This window comes from Dasypus novemcinctus, chromosome 7 (assembly GCF_030445035.2).
Source record: "Dasypus novemcinctus isolate mDasNov1 chromosome 7, mDasNov1.1.hap2, whole genome shotgun sequence".
Classification (NCBI taxonomy): Eukaryota; Metazoa; Chordata; class Mammalia; order Cingulata; family Dasypodidae; genus Dasypus; species Dasypus novemcinctus.
The window spans coordinates 49,599,166-49,619,776 of NC_080679.1; the positions used below are offsets into that span (position 1 = coordinate 49,599,166).

General features: G+C 35.7%; 1 protein-coding gene across 1 annotated transcript in view; it reads left to right on the forward strand.

The window, feature by feature from the left end:
* Positions 1–7,664, forward strand: part of STK17B (serine/threonine kinase 17b) — a 35,615-nt gene extending 27,951 nt beyond the window's left edge. Inside the window, exons 6-8 of the mRNA XM_058300436.1 lie at positions 944–992; positions 2,112–2,291; positions 4,942–7,664. Coding sequence (XP_058156419.1) covers positions 944–992; positions 2,112–2,291; positions 4,942–5,224 — 512 coding nt within the window. The 3' untranslated portion in view covers positions 5,225–7,664. The remainder of the gene's footprint in view (positions 1–943; positions 993–2,111; positions 2,292–4,941) is intronic.
* The last annotated feature ends 12,947 nt before the right edge of the window (positions 7,665–20,611 follow it).

Below are 20,611 nucleotides of genomic sequence, written 5' to 3' on the forward strand. Positions count from 1 at the left end.
AACTTTTTAATTTATAGTAATATTCTTTTTGCCTTTTTTGTTGTTGTTGCTCATGTTGATATCCCATGCAGGAATTGAAAAGATGCAATTAAACAGAACAATTGCCACTCAGCTAGGCACTTTTATCTGTCCCAAAGATAAAATACAAAACAAATACTAACTTTTGAATGCTAATAGGGCTATAATGTCCACAGATGTATGTGTAAAGGTTATAGGTGGCATAATAGAGGTTGACAGTATGTGATATGACTCAAAGGTTTTATTAACAAAAATATTAGACTTTAGGAAACATTTTATATTTGAAGAAATTATTAATATGAAACCATATTATAAAACAAGAAAGCTATTATTTACCATAAATACTAGTTCAGACTCCACTAATTTGAAGTACATGATGATTTTTAGAGAATTTATATTATACTTCTTTTTTTGACATGGGAGGAGACGGTAGGGAATTAATTGCTTAGGAATTGGGTTTTTGATCATTTAAGAACGATATTAATCTACTGAAATCTAAAGCATTTACAAGAAGCATAGTTTGTTCAGAATGCCATTGAAATGTATATAATCCTATTTAACCTAAAAAGAAAAACTTAAATCAATCTAATAAAATAATGTAAACTAATTCCTAGCAAACTAATAAAACTAATTTTTAAAAAGGATTCTAGATTCTAACGTTTAACTTTTTCATAATTAATGAATTTGGTATTGTTTTAAATGACATAGCTCCTGGTTACTCCAAGGACATTAGAGGTACTTTAGAACCACCTGGTAATGTAATTTGCTCAATATTACAAATGTTTCAAAGTCCAATCACAGGATAATTAATACTGCTCTTATCATTAGACTTTCCATATGGAGCCCAATTCTAATTTAATATTATGCAATTTTCATGTTTTTAAAATTTATCAGTACTGATTTTGAATTTTATTTTCTGCATCAGCTCCAGAAATCCTGAACTATGATCCCATTACCACAGCAACGGATATGTGGTAAGATTTTGTTAGGACCTAAATGCCTTTATTAAAAGTGGGTAGTATATATTCTGGGGTTCTTTGATTCCAAATGTAAATAATAAAGCCACCTTTAAAAGTTTTTTTTTAAGGATCATTGTTATGCAGGAAAACACAAACCTGTCTATTCTTTTTAAAGAAGTCTTTGGCTCTTAGATAAAGGTATAGAAATAGATAGCAAAATACTTTTCCTTGAGGAAGACTCAATTTAGTCATAATTCAGTGCTCCCTCATCAGTAATAAAGGCTCATAAACATGGAGCCAAGGCATAGTTAGGTTCCACCAGATAGGAGGCATTTGATTTAGATTTAGAAGGTATTGGCTAAGCAGAAAAATGAGGTCAGGTTTACACAAGTTTAGTTCTGTGAGAGTTATCAGTAGGGAATTGTGAGTTTCCATGGCTGGCAAATAAAGTATATTTATAGTAAGGAGTAGAATTGGAATTGATACGGGAAGTTTAGTTGATACCAGGGTGGGAGACTGATTCCATAGGCCAAGTGGAAGAGTTTAGGCTTATTCCTTGTGTGCCATGGAACTATTAATGGAAAAAGAGTTCTGTGGTGAGAAAGTGGTAAAACTTACTGTCTTTTTCTGGCTCCTGAGCACTGGGCTTGTCATTAACGTATTTAAAGCTGAAAAGTTTTGCAGTAAAGAAATCTGCCTGCCCAACTTTGTGCTTTGCCAAACTTGTAGACCCTGTTTGTTCAGAATTCCTGTCTACATCTTACAGATCATTACTGTGCCATTGGGTGCCTTTGGGAAATGCTGCTCTTTGAGCAGCTTCATGTACTTGACAACTGGTTTAAGTGTGAAGGACAGACTGTAGATATAATGATATATATCTAGTACTTTATGTTATAATTATATAACACAAACATGCATTCCTTGCTGTCTTCTCTCTCTGTGAGGCAAACTTTGAGATACCGTGTTGTTTTATTGTTAATAATATATTGTAGGAACTTTTGAAAGCCATTTAAATCTGCAGTTTGTATAAATCTTGAAGACAAGAATATGTACAGTATTGATTGCACTTTATATAAATATTAAAAATTAACACACAATTTTAAGTTCCTTTCTTCTCCCTGATTTGTTTTTCAGGAATATTGGTATAATAGCATATATGTTGTTAACTCATACATCCCCATTTGTGGGAGAAGATAATCAGGAAACATACCTCAATATTTCTCAAGTTAATGTAGATTATTCAGAAGAGACTTTTTCATCAGTTTCACAGCTGGCTACAGACTTTATCCAGAGTCTTTTGGTAAAAAATCCAGAGTAAGTAATAACATTAATTTGTTTAAATTACAAAATAAATAAGATGTTTATTAAGAAAGACAGTTTCTGAAATAGTATAAAATTATTACAAGTATGCTTTAAGGTTGCAGGTAAAATGGGGAGAGAGATGATATGAAAGATTGTTAAATAACAAATATGTGCCTTTAAACATATAAAATATACAATAGGAAATTTTGAAGTGAGGAGAATATTTGGGTTATTTCTCTTTCAAACTGCTACTAATCTCTGAAATTCCCTAAAATAATTATAAATAAAAGGTTTACAATACACAACTGGTTATGATAAGACTTTATTGGGAATGAGTTATAGTTGAGTAATTATAGTTATGTAGCAAGTTTAAATTGTTTAGATTGTCAAATCTTTAAGGATCAGATGGCTTTCCAAGCCTACTAAACAAGGCTCTTGAAGCTATGGCTTATGACTTATCTCACTCACTGGCAACTTCAAATCAGGAAAAGAAAGCTGTACCCCCTTTTCTTTACCTAGAATCAGCCGTATTTACTTTGAAATTGCCTGGCTACATATAATACAGAAGCTGTGATGTAGTACCTTGGGCAGGGGTCTTGGTTTTACTATTTGTCAGATCTTTTCTCTCAATTACTTTATATCCCTACGACTCAGTTTCCTTATTTGTGTAAGAAAAAAACTTACAGTTTTAGTAATTATTTTATTGGCTTAATATAATGCAAGTCCCAAACAAAATCTCATTGGCTATATTTTTGACATGAATGGTTGCTTAGTAGAAATAGTAGTACTGTAGTTGTTTGTAGGTGTAAACAATTTTCTGTTTCTTAAATATTTTTAACCTAGATTCTAAAATTTCTATAATGAGCACGTTAATATTTTTTTAATCAGGGGAAAAAAAACCCCTGAAAAACCTGAAATACATACCCAAATGTCAATTAATGGTGGTTGTGTTTGGGTAGGAGTTAGGAGTATAGGTGGGTCATATTGTATAATATGACCATGTTACTTTCATTATAGAAAACAAAATTTAAAAACTCAAAGTGATGGATAAACATCATTGAACATTAGCTTTTGTTTTCAAGATTTTACAATTATTGCTTTTAAGAACATAGAGTATTAATAGAGAATATAAATTACTTAAATATATTTTCCTCCAAAGGGTTTGTAAACCCAAGAGATTTTATAGTTTTGCTATTTTTTATTTGTTAGGCTAAGGCAGTCTCATCTGTAAGCTCCATGATAATTGAATTTTCAGCACATGCCAGAATTTTATTCAAGGTAGTCCCATTTTCCTTTTTTTTTTCCCCACGTGTAGACAACACTTTTATGTATAAAGTGAATTCACACCTGAGAAGAGGTCAAACTTGAAAGTGATGAGTAAATGCAAAGAATAAACTCCTTGAGTTTTTTTACTTCTTATTCTGTATTTTTAGGTATAGTTGAAGTAAGCATTTGCTTACAAGCTGCATTTATAGAATATCTTTCACCTGAACTGATCAACTTTGTTTCTTAAGCAAAAAGAATCTGTCATTCACCTACAAAGCCAGACACATATGTTTTTTTCTGTAGTAAAGGGAATCTTAAAATTAAGTGTACTTTCCATTGTCATGCATTCATTGGCAGATTAGAATCAAGTATTCTGAATAGAGAAACCAACCAATGTTCTGTCCACTAAAAAATATTTCCTTGTAAGTTGTGCTTCAAAGAAAAGGTTTATTGGGGGGAAATAAAAGCTATTTTATGTATCATTTTATTTGAAAATAGATTCATAATGGAATAAAGATTTTAACCTCACAAAGTAAAACCATGAAAGTAGTATAAGAGAACTTGGATTAATTTTTTACAATCTTTGGCAAGATAATGGTAGAGTTGAGTATAGGAAATCATTTAGAAGACTAAGTACCATCTTTCAAAATATAAAGACACAATAAGTTTATTAGTAATTTATCCTATGAAAGTAATCAAAGAAGTACCCAGAAACTGTTTATTGCAGAATTATTTATAATATCAAAATGCTAGGGGCATCAATGGGGATCTGGTTAAATAAATCATAGTGTATCTTTGTGGAGTATACTACTATTAATGAATATGTTAGCTTTTGCTAAACCAATGTGAAAAGATATTTGAATGTGTTGTTGAATAGGTGAAGAAGTAAAATTGAGAAATACATGATGTATGAATCCATGTGTATGTGTGTGTACATACATATACATGTAGAGAAAAGTTCAGAAGGTGGGACTGGGGAATGAGGAAAATGAAGAAAACATGGTGTAATGGTTAAAAGCAGAGTCTCTAGAAACAAAGTTCCACCTAACTATACCATTTGCAAGTTATGAAATCCTGGGCAAAATTCCAGCCTCTTAGATCCTTCTTTCCTTATCTATAAAATGGGGAGAACAAGAGCACCTATTTCCTAGGTTTCTTCTGATTATTAGATAATATATTTGAAGCATATCGAACAGACCCTGGCACATAACTAAGCATTCAATAAATGTTAGCTGCTAGTAATATTAATATTATTCCCTTCTCTGGCTTTTGGATTTTTAAATTGCAAGCATGGGTTGTTTGCATAATAAGTTAAAATATATGTAATCTATTAAACTACAGATATTTTCAACTTGCTTTGTAACTCACAATTTTTCCTTGGTACTCTAATTCAAAGGAAAAGACCAACAGCGGAAATCTGCCTTTCTCATTCTTGGCTACAGCAATGGGACTTTGAAAACTTGTTTCATCCTGAAGAAACTGCTAGTTCTGCTCAAATTCAGGATCATACAGTAAGGCCCTCTGAAGACAAAACTTCTAAATTTTCTTGTAATGGAACCTGTGGTGATCGAGAAGACAAAGAAAATATCCCAGAGGATAGCAGCATGGTTTCCAAAAGATTTCGCTTTGATGACTCATTGCCCAATCCTCATGAACTTGTTTCAGATTTGCTCTGTTAGCACTTTTCTCTTTGACTCATTTGGACTGAATTTGGGATTTTAAATCCACTCCAGTGTGAGATTATGGTTTGTAGTTTATGTGACATGTTTATATTGTAAGTGCACTTTTGCATAGAAGAATTTAGGGAAGTGTTTTTATGCTAAGTTACTAGTCGCTAGCATAATTTCATTTCCTGCAGAGAAGAAAATATTTAAATGTATGACAAAAAATAAAATTGTGCCTGTGAGTTTACATATTAATGGAAAAATTCAAGTTCAAATGATTTTGAGTTATAGTTAATGTAAACTGAACAAAATGAAGACATTCAAGTTTAATAGGCTCTTTCTACAAGGTGAGTCCTATACCTTGCCTCTTTTAACAGACGTGGTTGGGAAGACAATGTCAAGTTTAATCCAGAATATGTACCATTTTCTAGATGCTCAGGAGACATCTTAAAATTGAAAATGTTTTTCAATCACAAATTTTGAAAATGCATAAGATGTCTATTATATAATAGAGTCTGCTCTATAAGAGATACCCTTTAACCAGAGCAAAGAGGAGGTTGGAAAACCTGATCAGGGATGAATCCCCACCTGGTGACTATTGCAAAGTCTGCAATCATATTAAGAAAATTGTGACCTCATGACCATGTTACAATATTAAAAGAATCTATATTTTGACAAAATATACCTTTGATTCATATGTTACTCTAAAAATCTTGAAATTTTGATGAAACTTCAAATTCTTTAACAAGTAAAAAAACTTTGTATTAACCATCAGGTCAGTTTATTTGGCTAGATGGTGAATTCCTTTCATATCTTTACCATTTTCTCAAGGAATAGTTACTTCTACTTGTGTATGTGCACATATGTATATGTATAGGTTTATGTGTATATATATATGTATAGATAGATAAAATACAGTCTTTAGACAACTTTTTTAAGAGACTCTTTGCTCTAGTATATTTGTACTCAACTCAGGTGTCAAAGGAACTCTATTATGACATGTAAATATGCATTTAAATCCTTTAAGAAGCAATTTTTTGGTCCAGTAAACTAGCCATTGTAGAACCTAATTGGGCTCCCTGTGTATCTAAAACTGAGTTGTTCTTAAATTATTGATCTCCACTTATTTGTCCTTAGTATTAAGATAATGCAGGCAAAGCATAGTAAGTCACTGGAAAATGAGCAAAAGATTACTTTCCCAAAAGGCCATCCTGTATTTAAAAATTTCTAAAATATACCATAACAAAATATAAAAATCAGAAATGTTTGGATTTTGAATTATAACCTCTTTTTGAAAAATCCTTTATAGCAGCTTTCCTTTTCTCTGAGGAATCTTAATATAGTGTATATGCTTCCTCTTAGTTAATAGAATACATAGTTTTAATTTCCATACCTTTTTACCTAACATTGTTTACTGAAAAAAGCAATTAGTGATTGCATAAGCAATAGAAAAAAAGTTGTTCCATAAAATTGAATTTGAATATTTTCACTAATTGGAAATGTGAAAATAAATTATACATTTAAAAAGAATGTATTAACAAATGACTTGATTCTTAATCTTTTTCTGACAGAAGCAGATGATGAATCTCAGTAGAAATTTAGGGAGCTCCTCTGAGGTGAATAGACATCAGTAACACTTAAAACACATCTGAATATTAAGGTTAAATTGTGATGGCTTTATAAAGTTTAATTTGCTTTTGGGATAGGGTCCCTAGATAGATGGAATTGAGATATACATGATGTAGAGACAGCAATTTAAATTGTTATTTTAATTTTTTTCCCTACAGTGAAGTTAATCTAATTCTAAGTAGTAAAACTTATGGCACTTTAAAGAAGTCAGCAGTCCTCTATTCTCCAGTCTGTAATAGGACAAGATGCTTGTACGAGGTATAAATGAACACATTGCTTCATTTATCAAGAAAGTCTTGTTATGAGAAAAAGTTCTAGTGAGCCAGTGTGATTAGTAACATAACTGATTTTCATTCTGGCACAAACTCTTTTCTTTGATTTTGGACTTCTCACAAATAGTTTATGGGCCATTCTTTGAATAACCTTGTTCTAAGCAACATTTATAAATGTTGATATTTTATGACTGTTTACATTTCTTTGGTTTATTTTTGAGTTTGCAGTTTGATATCTGACTTAGAAGCTTGTCTTTGTTAATTGTTTATGTAAACAATAGTACTTTAATTTCAAAATGTATTAAAATTAAGTTATCTGTCTTCCAATTTGGGAGATTATTATCAATTCATAATTTTATAAAAATATTTTAAAGAAGTTTAACTCATTGTAAATTTCACAGAAGTTACAATTACAACTGCACTGCCATCTTAACATTCATTAAATAATCATGTTTAAGACAAATGTTATAATGAATTCTGTGGTAAAAAGAACTGTTTATTATATTAACTTGATCCTTTTAGTTGAAAATTAAAAAGCACTTTTTTTTTTTTTACATTTGTGATTGTCTTTTGTTTTTTAAAGTACTTCTAAATTTGTTATTCTTCAAAGCTTGCCTGGTGGTTCTAGCCCTTGACCCAGGTCAACTCTGAACTCCCTTTCCAATACAGGTATGTTTCTTAGATTCGTGTTGTTAGAAAAGCTACATAAATTTGAAAGAAAAGCAGTTCCAAGAGAGGAGTTTTGCGAGAGTACACAAGGATGGATATAAAACATGTAATATTACACCATAACATATAGGAGACGACAGTCTGATAATGTAAACCATAATGTAAAACATAGGATAACTAAAAAATTAGAAAACTGTGTATCCTAAAGTAAGCACCACAATGTAAGCACAGATGTCACCTTGTTTGAAAGCTATTGTCTCAGACTCTGTACATCACTTTAAGTAAATATGATGTGAATAGAGTGTAAGAGTATCACTGTGGAAGGGAAAAGGTTTTGTGGTGGATGTGTGGGAGTGCTGTATATTATATATATGAATTGCTGTGGTCTAGGGCTCTTGTTAAGAGAAGTTCAATAATTAGGGGGAAAAAAAAAAAGAAAAAGATAGGATGTAGATTTTTTTCCAAGTCAACACGTTTTCTATATCTAACCTTTAAACCCATCGCTATATGCCATTTTGCTAGTAAGGGATCCTGACATTATATTGGGCTTCAATTTTCAGGAAGTTCTGGATCACAGAGTGGTTCAACAATGGCAATGGAGGAATACGGTATAGGATACTATTGACAGGTGATATATGGCTGACAGGGAGCTATACAGGACATATGTCCAGGGTCCATGGTAATGTTTGGATATACCCATAGTGGCAACAATTAAAAACTACAGCTGGGGGGGTTCTGGGTTCCTGGCCGGTGGTGCTCTGTCGTGGTCCCTAGGGGAGCAGCGACAGTCTCCCAAGTGCAGCGGCAAGGACCGGGAAGGAAAGAGGGTCCAACAGTGAGCCCCTGATGCTAATGACTATGCTTGTGAGCTGATATGCCTGAAATAAGAACAAGGCCTAGAGCAGCATTGTGCCTGGGAGTTTCCTCCTGACAGCCTTCATGTTGCTCAAATGTGGCCAGTCTCGAAGCCAAACTCAGCATGTAAATGCAATGCCTTCCCCCCAGCGTGGGACATGACACCCAGGGATGAGCCTCCCTGGCACCGAGGGATCACTATCAACTACCAACTGATGATGCAACTGGAGAATGACCTTGAATGGAAGGTTCAATGCAGATCAGAATATCCCTGTCTACATAAAATAACATGACTTTAAAATGCTGTTTGACCTAATCTAAGGGGGAAATGGAAAGGAGAAATGAGTTTATATGGCTACGAGTCTCTAAAAAAGAGTCTGGAGGCTGTCAGAAGGATTGCCCTTATGCACAACTGAGCAGAGTCTAAGAGACAGATAAAGTAGATACAACCCCCAGATATTGGTTCCTTTGAGGGCTAAAGAGGCCCATGGGTGCTATGGTCATGGCAGATGGGATTAACTGCCATGTCAGATGGCCCTTCTTTGGAGCTGGTGTTTATGCGTGATGAATCTGGACTCAGATGGGATCTCTCTTCTTAAGACTTTCATGCTACTGTGCTGGAGTTGTAGTTGGTGTCGGGGCTTAAGATATATTTAGGGGATCTGAATCTCTGGACTGACAATGTGATAGCCAGGCCCTGAGCCTCAACAGACTCCAGCACCTACAATCTGGTTTATTGGACTCACCTCACTCAGCTAAGATGGAGTTGAAGAAGGACAACCACCACACCACGGAGCCTAGAGTGCCTACAACTGAAAGCGAGAGGATTGCATCCAGTATCCACGAGGAATCTGAGCCTCCTCTTGACATAGAGGTGCAATGGACACAACCAATCCAATGTCCACAGAGAAAAGGTGGCATTGGAGTGGGAAAAGTGGACATGGTGGCTAATGGGTATGGGGAATGGCAGGAAGAGACGATATGTGGAGGTGTCTTAGGGACTTGGAGCTGCCCTGGATGGTGCTTCAGGGGCAATCACCGGACATTATAAATCCTCACAGGGCCCACTGGATGGAATGGGGGAGAGTATGGGCCATGATGTGGACCATTGACCATGAGGTGCAGAGGTGCCCAGAGACGTACTTACCAAATGCAATGGATGTGTCATGATGATGGGAATGAGTGTTGCTGGGGGGGGGGGGAGGGGTTGAAGGGGTCCTCATATATTTTTTTGTAATGTAATATTTTTACAAAATCAATTAAAAAAAATTAAAAAAAAAAAAAGCAGTTCCATTCTCTGGTAAGAACAGAGACTTTTAGAAAATGCCAGTGAATAACAGTGTGCTGCTACGTGTTGCATAAAGATAAATAAGGGATTCTTCAAGGAGATGAAAATATGGAGGAATAAGGAACATGATAAATTCCCATGTAAAAGGTCTGACGAGGAAGAGAGAAAAATGGTGCGCAAAACTTGCCAATCAATTGAATGCTTAGGAAGGAGGAATTTTTTATATGTTTTCATTGTGTGCATTTCTCTTTCCAATTTTAATTTTCTTGTTCTGGCACAAAGCATCCCCCAATTCTCTTTAGGCCTAGATTTTCCTTCTGGGCACTAATGTAATGTTACCTTTATTTGGACACAAGTAAAGTATAATAGTGCTAAATAAAATCATGATCATACTTTCCCTTTTAGTACTACTTTTTTACCCATGGCTATGTTTCTCCATTAGATAATGATACATTCACCCACACATCACAGCTAAAAATCTCTTAAGTGTTCTAAAAATTTGATTCCTTATCTCTTCCCTTACTGCACCCCTTCCAATTTGTTTTTAATTTCTATCACTTATATCTCTCATAGTCATCCCTTCTTGAGTCCTGATGATAAACAATCTTTCTTCTAGATCAGCAATCAGCAAACTTCTTCTATAAAGGCCCAGTTATTAAACATTTTAAGATTAGCACTCCAGTCAGTCACAACTACTCACTCCACTGTTGCAACATGAAAGCAGATATAGACAATATACAAAGGAATGGCGTGTTTCAATGAGACCTTATTTACAAAAACAGGCGGTGCGCTGCATCTAATTTGTTACCCCCGATCTAGATTAGCGTGATGATTTAACTAGTCCTCCTCCCTCTATGACCGAGATGGGAGGAGAAGCCAGATTGTGACAGGACAGGGCAATGTCACAAGCTAAGGGAGAAGTAAGTCTCACCTGCATTAATTTTGTCAAACAAGCAGACTTGGAAGAGGAAGAGGATTGAGAAATGATCATTGGATATAATGATTTCACTAGAATGGTGAGTTTGCAAGTTGTTGAGAGAATAGTGAGAATTAGAAGCCACAGATACATATTTTCCAAAAAGAAAGAAAGTTCATGTTTAACATTTTTTTTTAGAGCAGGACAGAATTGGAAATGTTTGTAGACGGAGGAGGAGTCTGCATGGCAGCAGTGATTGTAGTGCATGAGAGCGGAAGATGATTGATGATACAAAATGGCAGAGAAAGTGCTGAGATCAAAAGTCCAAATGAGGGAGTCAGCCTTGGCTAGCAGAAGGAAGAACATTTTCTCCTCAAGGCAAAAGTGAAGATAAAAAAAGGTGGATGACAATAGAAGTGTGAAGTAAGGGGCTGGTTAGTTTCTCCTTTGCTGACAGTGAAGGAGTTGGAGGAAGGTGTCGCTTGAAGAGAAAATTTGGCAGAAGGTGAAGAATCAGAAGAGTCCTTGGACAGTGTTTGTCATTTGAGCTGAGCTTACAACCTATGTCGTGAGACAGCCATTAAACGCTCAACATCTTAAATTTGTGATTAAATAATTTATTGTGTAACGTGTGTGGCCAAATAATTTTTGTAATACTGTTTTATATTCTCTGCCTGTATTTTCCCCTTTTCTATAAGAAGATTGTGCTTCTTCGCACTAGAGGAGGTTTATGGTGGCACTCAAAACCAAAATAAACCCACAAAAAACTTTTGTTTAGGCTTTTATTTCCAAATACTTGAAACGATTAAGAAAAATAGGGTTCATGAAGAGTGAAAAAGCCTCAGAAGAAAACAGAGATCTGTAGGTCTTTGGAGAGATGAGAATTTTGTCCTGTTCCCTGGTGCATGTTGAGAATGTTGGAGAGAATGTTCTAACACCAGGAATATGGCTTTTAGGGCTAAGGTAGATCCAAAAGGGTGCGTGGAATAAACATTTTCTTTGGAATAAACATGACAGGGAGGGGGAAGATAGCATTGAGGCCTAAGATTTTCTCATGTTGATCTTCTTAAGATCATTTTCTTTTATTATGGACAGAAAGTCATGAGCATCCTCATGACCAGATGCTCTTTATTATAAAAATAACAGTACGTTTCGTACAACTGGTTTGAACAGTGTGCTTTGATGGAAACAACACATACAACCACAATGTACAATAAATTCCTGTAAGTAATTCTACCATTGTGGAAAACACTAGGTTGTCTAACTTACTCGTTACACCCAGCCCCCTTTTCACTTGCCTGCTCTACTATAGAGGCTGTCCTAGCTACTTGCAGCTAGAGATAAACTAGCAGTCTGCTGGGTGGCTTCTGAAAAAGATATTGATTTCTTGACGAAAACTAGAAATCTGCGGATAGCCCCAAACCTCCCCACTTTCTTGAGTGGAAGCTGTTTCTGCCACTTTGGAATTATGAGTGAAGGGACAAGAGACACCTGGACATGCTGTCCTTACATTATTGAGACACTGAAGTCAGTGGAGCAATGGCAGCCTTCATCTTCCTCTCAAATTCTGAGTATGTGATAAAGAAGGCTTTATTTGTTTAAGCCACTAACTGTTGGATTTTATTATTTTCATTTGAAAGCATCTTAATTGACAAAATCATCCATGTTTTCCAAACTCACATTCCTTATAAAGTTACTAGGTATATGGTAAAGTAAGCATTCTATACGCAGTTGTGTTTTGGAAACACGCTGGTAGTGCTAAACATGCATATTTACTGCAGGATTCCTCGGAGACTTTAATTTACACTGGGAATCTGCAAGTAAGGAATTAGTGTGTAATGTGTTTCATAGTTATTTTGACCATGTTAATATCTCTTTGGATATTATTCATGGACACTTACTGGGAAATACTTTACTAGATGCTGAAGGAAACCCAACCAAGGCTTGCCAAGGATGTGGTTTATCCAAGAATAGAATTTGAGCTTTTGAGAACCAATAAGCTCTCTGTTATTGGAGAAGGGGTTAGGGGGTCAGGCTCCTATTTCTTGATCCAGGTAAGACTATTTTCAGTAGCCCTCCTTATGGAACTCTAATTTTCATACCTTCCTTAGAAATCACCAGGTGGTTCTGACACTGCAAGCTCTGGTTCTCATAGGTGCTCAATATCTTGAAGATGTTTACTTGGTAGAACGTCATTGGCATGGCCTTCTGCTGGTGACTCTTGGCTTGACTATGCCTTGGCTTCCAGAACCAGGGGACTGGACCCTCACCACCCATCTACAAGAAACTCTTTTGTAATATTTCCACACCTGAAAGCAAAGGTTTATTCATATCATTTGACTTCTTCCTTATCTATCAAAGCTTTTCTATGAGAATAGAGAAGTTTAATCACTTTCCCATATGCATGGCTTTCTCACAGCCACATGGACACATACACACACAATTTTCTATCTTATATGGAAAAGTAAAAGATTTTACTTATATGAAACACCTATTTTCCAGTTTATTGAAATCCATTAAGTACTTCCCTTTAAAATATGTTACTAAGGAAACTGTTTAAGAATGTCCGCAGTGGGCAGGTTGGGTGCAAGAGTGGTCAGAGGCAAGTAAAAAAATCTGTCACGTTTAGGTCCTATGCCAACCCTATGCTGTAGCCAAATCTCAGAATAAGCAGAAAGGGATTATAAATAATCAGAAGGATTCTACTCTCTATGGTTCACCACCAGAATTTAAATTTAGTAATCCTTTTGAAAGGCCAAAAGAAGAATATATGCTAATTATAAGGATATTTCTAGCCAAATTGTAAAAAGCAACTGAGTCACCAACTACTGACACAACTGAAACTATGCAATCACTCTAGTTACATTGAATAACATGTGAACAAAGTGTATGTGAGGAGAATTACATGTGGGGAAAATGATAAAATGGAATTATTGAATAAAACAGTAGCTTCTCTTCTCTATCATTATCATTATCATTGCCCTTCCATACCCTATAACTCAATAATCATGACTATATCTACAGGCTTCATATTTCCCTGGTTCCAGCCCTGATTGTTTATAACTAAATTTTATAATTTTATAGTGAAATGAACTGCTTAAATAGCTTTACAAAGTAAAATTTTATAGATGAATTACTGTTGTTTGTTTCTTCCTATGAAAAGGAATTGTTAGCCTAATTTAATAAGAATGTAATTGGTTTTTTTAATTGGGGTGTGCATAAAAGGCCTCTGAAATAAATGAATACTTAAGCAATCACATACCAAAGACCATTGGAAACAATTACATAAAGTGAAAAAGAGTACATAGCCATTTATTTAGAAGCTTTTTTGGGCAGCTTTAACCTGTGTGAACATCAACTCTTTCTTTTGCAATATAGCAGTAATCAGTTGTTTGCTTTTTTATTAGTTCTGGTCCTAATACATTTAATACTAATGATTAAGCATGAGAGACTACAAATAATCTGTCTCTCTTCCTTAAAGAAATAGAATAATTACAATGGCCAGTGCCTGGGGTATTTTATCTTACTAAATTTGTAAGAGACTTAATTACTTTGGCCTTGCCCCAGTACCCCTACACAACATGACAAATAATACTACAATACTGTACCTAAATAGCCAGATTAATTTTGAAATTACTCACAGTATATATTTTTGTAAACTTGGTGCTTTTTGTACCTATGTAGAAAATTGCTTGTGGGTATGCCTGTATTCTTAGATATACAAGATATAAATTAATGGAGGAAGAATAAAGTTTGCTCAGGGGCTAACTTGGAATCAGGAATTACATTTAGCTGTTTTTAATATGCTGTTTCATTTAATCTTCACAACAACTCTGCAAATCAAATATTATCTTCATCTTTTAGGTGAGGAAACTGGGTCTCAGAGAGGTGAAACAACTTTTTCAAAATTGACCTAGTTACCAGAAGCTGGGATTTGAATTCATGTCCACCTGGCTTCAAATGCCTTTGCTCTGTCACATCAGACTTGAATTAAATTTTCCAGGATGAAATTAGAAAACTAAGAGAAAGTGATTGGAATTTGTATCATTTTTTTGTTTGGATTAAAACTTTAATTTAGATATATTTCTATACAAACATTATTTTATGAAAATGTTTCAGGGAAGCAGACTTGGCGCCCAGTGGTTAGGGCATCCGTCTACCACATGGGAGGTCCGCGGTTCAAACCCCAGGCCTCCTTGACCCATGTGGAGCTGGCCCATGCGCAGTGCTGATGCGCGCAAGGAGTGCCCTGCCACGCGGCAGTGTCCCCGTGTAGGGGAGCCCCACGCTCAAGGAGTGCGCCCCGTAAGGAGAGCTGCCCAGCGTGAAAGAAAGTGCAGCCTGCCCAGGAATGGCGCCGCACACACGGAGAGCTGACACAATAAGATGATGCAACAACAGAAAATGAAACACAGATTCCCATGCCACTGACAACAACAGAAGCAGACAAAGAAGAACATACAGCAAATAGACACAGAGAAGAGACACCCTGGGGGTAGGGGGAGGGCGGGGAGGAAGGGGAGAGAAATAAATAAAATAAATCTTTAAAAAAAAAGAAGAAAACGTTTCATAAAGTTAGAATAAAATAATCTAAATTGCACTATTTGCTGTAATACATAAAGTAGTGTTAACTAAATAGAAAACAGAAACATGTACAATTCACTCAAGTATTTCCTGGCTAGCCATTTGTATAATATGAATAGGTATTGTACAGATTAGTTATATTCACACACAATTTGCTATATCTGGAGCAGAAATTTGTATAAAATGATTTTTAAAAACCCTACAACTAAACAACAAAAAGGCAACCCAGTTAAAAAATGGGCAAAGATCTTAAATAGGTATTTTCCAAAGAAAACATACAAATGGCCGAGAAGCACATGAAAAGATGCTCAACATCACTAGCCACCAAGGAAATACAAGTTAAAACTGCAATGAGATCCCACTTCACACCCACTAGAATGACTATTATTTAAAAATAACAATAAGTTTTGGTAAAGATGTGGAAAAATTGGAACCTTTGTGCATTGCTGATGGGAATGTAAAATTGTATGGAAAATTATTTGATGGTTCCTCAAAAAGTTAAGCATAGAATTAACACAGGAGCTGTCAATTTCCTTCTTAGGTACACACCCTCAAATAATTGAAAACAGAGACTCAGATATTTGAGCACAAATGTTCACAGTAGCATTATTCACAATAGCCTAGATATCCTGGGTAATGGAAACAATCCAGATATCCATCAGTTGATAAATGAATAAGCAAAAGTGGTATAGCCATACAAAAAATATTTTTCAGTTGTAAAAGAAATGGAGTCAGATACATGCTACAACATGGATGGACCTTAAAAAACATTATGCTAAGTAAAATAAGCCAGACACAAAGGAAAAAACCTATGATTCCACTCATATAAAGTATCTAAAAGAAGCAAATTCAGAGACAAAAAGTGGATTATAGGTTATAAGGGGTTGAGGGGAAGGGGAATGGGGAATTACTGCTTAATGGGTAGAGTTTTTATTTGGGAGTGATAAAGTTTTAGTAATGGAAGGTGGTGATGATAGTACAGCATTGTAACAGTAATTAATTTCACTGTATTGTATGCATAAAATGGTTAAAATGGAAAATTTTATATTATAAATACATATTTTGTGTGTGTGTGGTAGCATATTGTTTCCACAATTTAAAAAATGGTGTAAATTATATGTCTTCCATAATTCTGTATTTATATTTATAATGTCTGGGAGAAAATCTTGTAAAAATCACTTTCATAGGAAGACCTGTAGGCAGAAGTAATAGCATTGGCTATTAGGCAAGAAACACCTGCTTCATTCAAGAAACTGAGAGATCTCCCAAGAGAAGTGAGACCTGAGACCAAAGATGTCAGGTTAATAAACTTGGCTCACAGGGGACCATTAAAGAGTTTTCAATAAGGATTTGACATAACCATATTTGTGGTTTGGAAGGATCAGTGTTGGAATATTGTGTGGAGGATGAATTGGAAGGTGGTAAGTTTGAAGGCAGAGACACCACTTAGGAGGATATGGCAGTTGTCCTAGCAGAGATGGTGGTAGTGAGGAACTCAGAAAAATGGATGAATTCAAGTGAGATTTGATAGGTGGAACTGGTAGAGTTCCTTAATAACTTGGATGGGTAAGATGAGGGAGCATATAAATGGTGATTCTTGGGTTTTTCTTCTGAGTAACCATTTAGATAGTTTTCTATTTAGTAACACAGGGAAGGTTGGAGGAAGAGCAGGTTTGAACAGATCAATTTCATTTGGAGTGTGTTGACATTGATATACCAATAGACATTTGGTTGTGTGGGTTTGGAGCTCAAAGGTGTGGCCAACCATGGAGATAGAAATTTAAGTATTATTACTGCATGGCTAACTTAAATGACATGACTATCAAGCTGGGAACAGGACAGTGAAATTGAGCAATGTACTACAGTGCCTTATACATTTCTGGTCCCCATGTTAGAGGTTCTTATTGACTTGTTTTGGAAGCCAAGCCTTTAGTAGGACATCATTTAGGAAAAGGAAATGGGTGGGATAGGATGGAGGGAAGTGATTGGATGAACAATGAAAGGAATTCAGAATCTTTTTCATAGAACACCCACCATTGCTGTCAACAGAGTGGACAAACTATTTAAAAGGCTTTGGGGAGTGCTGGGGAACTGCAGGAATGGCACAGGTAAAACATATCTCTACTTCGGTAAGTGTCCTCTTCCCTTCTATTATCTATGTCCCCTTCCCAATTCCTTTAAGGATTTATGCTCAGGTTTCTCCCTCTTATCAAAATCTCTTCTCAGAGGGGATCTGAAACATATTCATGCAAAGTGAAAATGACCAATATAAGCTTCAAAAGTTATTACTGGTGCAGAAGATTAGATTTTCCTAAAATGAACACTGCATTATTTATGATGCCACAAACTGTTCTACAACCTTGCTCTCTCCCTGATTAAGAAGTGGTGTCTAGTCATCTCACATTAAAATCAGGCAAACATTTGTAGCTGCATGATGAATAGAATGTGGTGGATGTGAATCTACGTAACTTCAGCAATTGGATAAAAAAAGATGATGTGGCATCCACTTGCCTCTCTCACACTGGGAACTCAGACACCATGTTGTGAGGAAGTCCCGAACACGCAGAGAAACCAAGTAGAGGCATTCCCGCCACAGGTCCACCTAACGTCTCAGCCAGCAGCCCTTCTCAACTGTCAGGCTTGTGAGTGAGCGAGTCTTCAGATGATTCTGGCTCACAGCCTTTCAACTGACCCACCTGATGTCAAGTGGAACAGAGACAACCTAGCCCCATCAAGCCCTGCCCAAACTGATACTTCCTGAGCAAAATAAATGTTGTTTTAAGCCACCACTTTTTTTGTCCCTTCCCACCTCTGCCCCATGGCTCCCTTGTCTGCTGGCTTGTTGCCTGCTCTTTGTCTGTTTCTTCTTTAGGAGGTACCAGGAATGAGCCCGGGACTTCCCATGTGGGAGGTGGGCCCCAAACTGCTTGAGCCACCTGCTCCCTGTTCATTGTTTTTTCGTTCATTTTTTTTGTCATCTGCTTATCGTTTTTTTTGCTCAAGGTCTCCTCGTTTTTTTGTCTTCCTTAGGAGGTACTGGGAACTGAACCTGGGACCTCCCATGTAGGAGGTGTGTGCCCAATTGCCTGAGCCACATCCTCTTGGCCACTACATTTTGAGGTGGATTGTTATGCAGAATAGATAACTAGAACGCCTGGCAAGACCACTTCCACTCAGGTACCAGAGTTTTCTATTCAAGGGAGTAAGGCTCTGAGCTGGACTATTCATTTATTTGTTAGATAATTTTTGGAACAGCAGGACACTCTACATATCTAAAATCATACCCAGGGAGTAGTGATTTATTTCACTCCCTTGCAATTTATTTCCCAGAGCAGTGGTAATACTTGACTGCACAAATAAGTGACATTTGTGAGCTGTCAAAAAATCCTCTTGAATAATTAAACAACAAAAAAAATGTCAACTAGATAAATAGGCCAGACTGCATTTATTCCAAGAAAAGTTAGAAAGGGAAATAACCTCATGTCTGAGCTTCAGATGCAAATAAACCTTCCCTTCCCTGGATAGGGAAAACCTATATTTGCTTTGAATTTATAGCAAAAGCCTATGGATTCAATTACTTTCTCTCAAAAATAATTTGTTAGTTTCATTCAGGAAGCATAAGCCTAAACTCTGTTCTTAAGAGGGTAGGCAGTTATAAGGAAACCATCTGGAACCTGATTGGAAAATCCAATAATTATCCCCTGTGTTTACAAAATCATCTCAAACTTGTATAAAAAAAACTTGGTATCAAAATGGTGCTTTGTAGCCAGGAAACTTATATTGCTAAGTATATGTTATTGGTATCTTTTCCTTTAAACTGTGGAAAATGAGCCAATGTCTGAACATTTTATTTAATGTGCTAAGCCTTTAATTTTTCAAATAATCGCTATATTGAGATGTAGTTACCATGCCACACAATGTGCCCATTTAAAGTGTACGATTCATTTAGAGTTGTGCAACCATCACCACTAATTCTAGTGGTGTACCTCTTAGCACTCGTTTATCCCCAACATCCCTAGCTCCTGGTAACCACTAATCTGTTTCAGTCTCTATGGATTTACCTATTCTGGATATTTCATATAAAGGAAATCATACAATACGTGGCCTTTCGTGTCTGGCTTCTTTCACTCAGCATAATGTTTTCAAGGTTCATCTATACCGTGGTATGAATCAGTACGTCATATCTTTTCATGGCCAAGTAAAATCCATTGTTTGGCTATGCCACATTTTGTTTATCCATTCACCAAGTTGATAGGAGTTGGGTTGTTTCTACTCTATGGCTATTATGAATAATACTGCTATGAACATTTGTTGATAAGCATCTTTTTGTGGACTTATGTTTTCATTTCTCTTGGTATATACCTAGGCATGAAATTGCTGGGTTATATGGTAACTCTATATTTGACCAGTTAAGTAACTGCCAGGCTCTTTTGCAAAGTGGCTGCACCATTTTACATTCCCACCAGAAATGTGTGACGGTTCTGATTTCTCCACATTTGTCTTTCTGATTATAACAGGTGTGAAGTGATATCTCATTGTGGTTTGGACTTACCTTTCCATGTTGGCTAATGATATTGGGCATCTTTTCATGTGCTTCTAGGCCACTCAAATATCTTCTTTGGAGAAATGTCTATTCAGATCCTTTGCCCATTTTTTTTAAAACTGGGTAATTTGTCTTTTTATTACCGAATTGTAAAGAATTCTTTATATTTCTAGATATGAGTCTCCTTAATTTTTAGGAACCCCTTCAAAGAAAAGAAATATTAAATAGGTCAAAATATCTCGTGTCAGTACCCCAAACCGAGATATACACACACGCAACATATACACTCAAATAATTATAAGGAATATTTCTTTAATATTTTAGAAAGAAAGGCTCCTCATAATTTGTAATAACAAAACATGCAAAAAATGTAGAACTGTACCAAAGAAAGGAAATGGCTAAGCAAATTATGGTATATTTATGTGATGAAACATTATGCTACCTCCAAAATAATAATTATGAAGTATTTTCCCTGACCTTAGAAAATTCTTATGATATGTTGAGTGAAAATACAAACATATGCATAGTTTAATCTCAACTGGGTTAAAAATAAAAGCATGAAAAAGTAGAGAAAAAATAATCTATCAGTATGTTAAGCATGTTGACACCCAAGCAGTATAATGATAGGTGATATTTTTCCCCACAC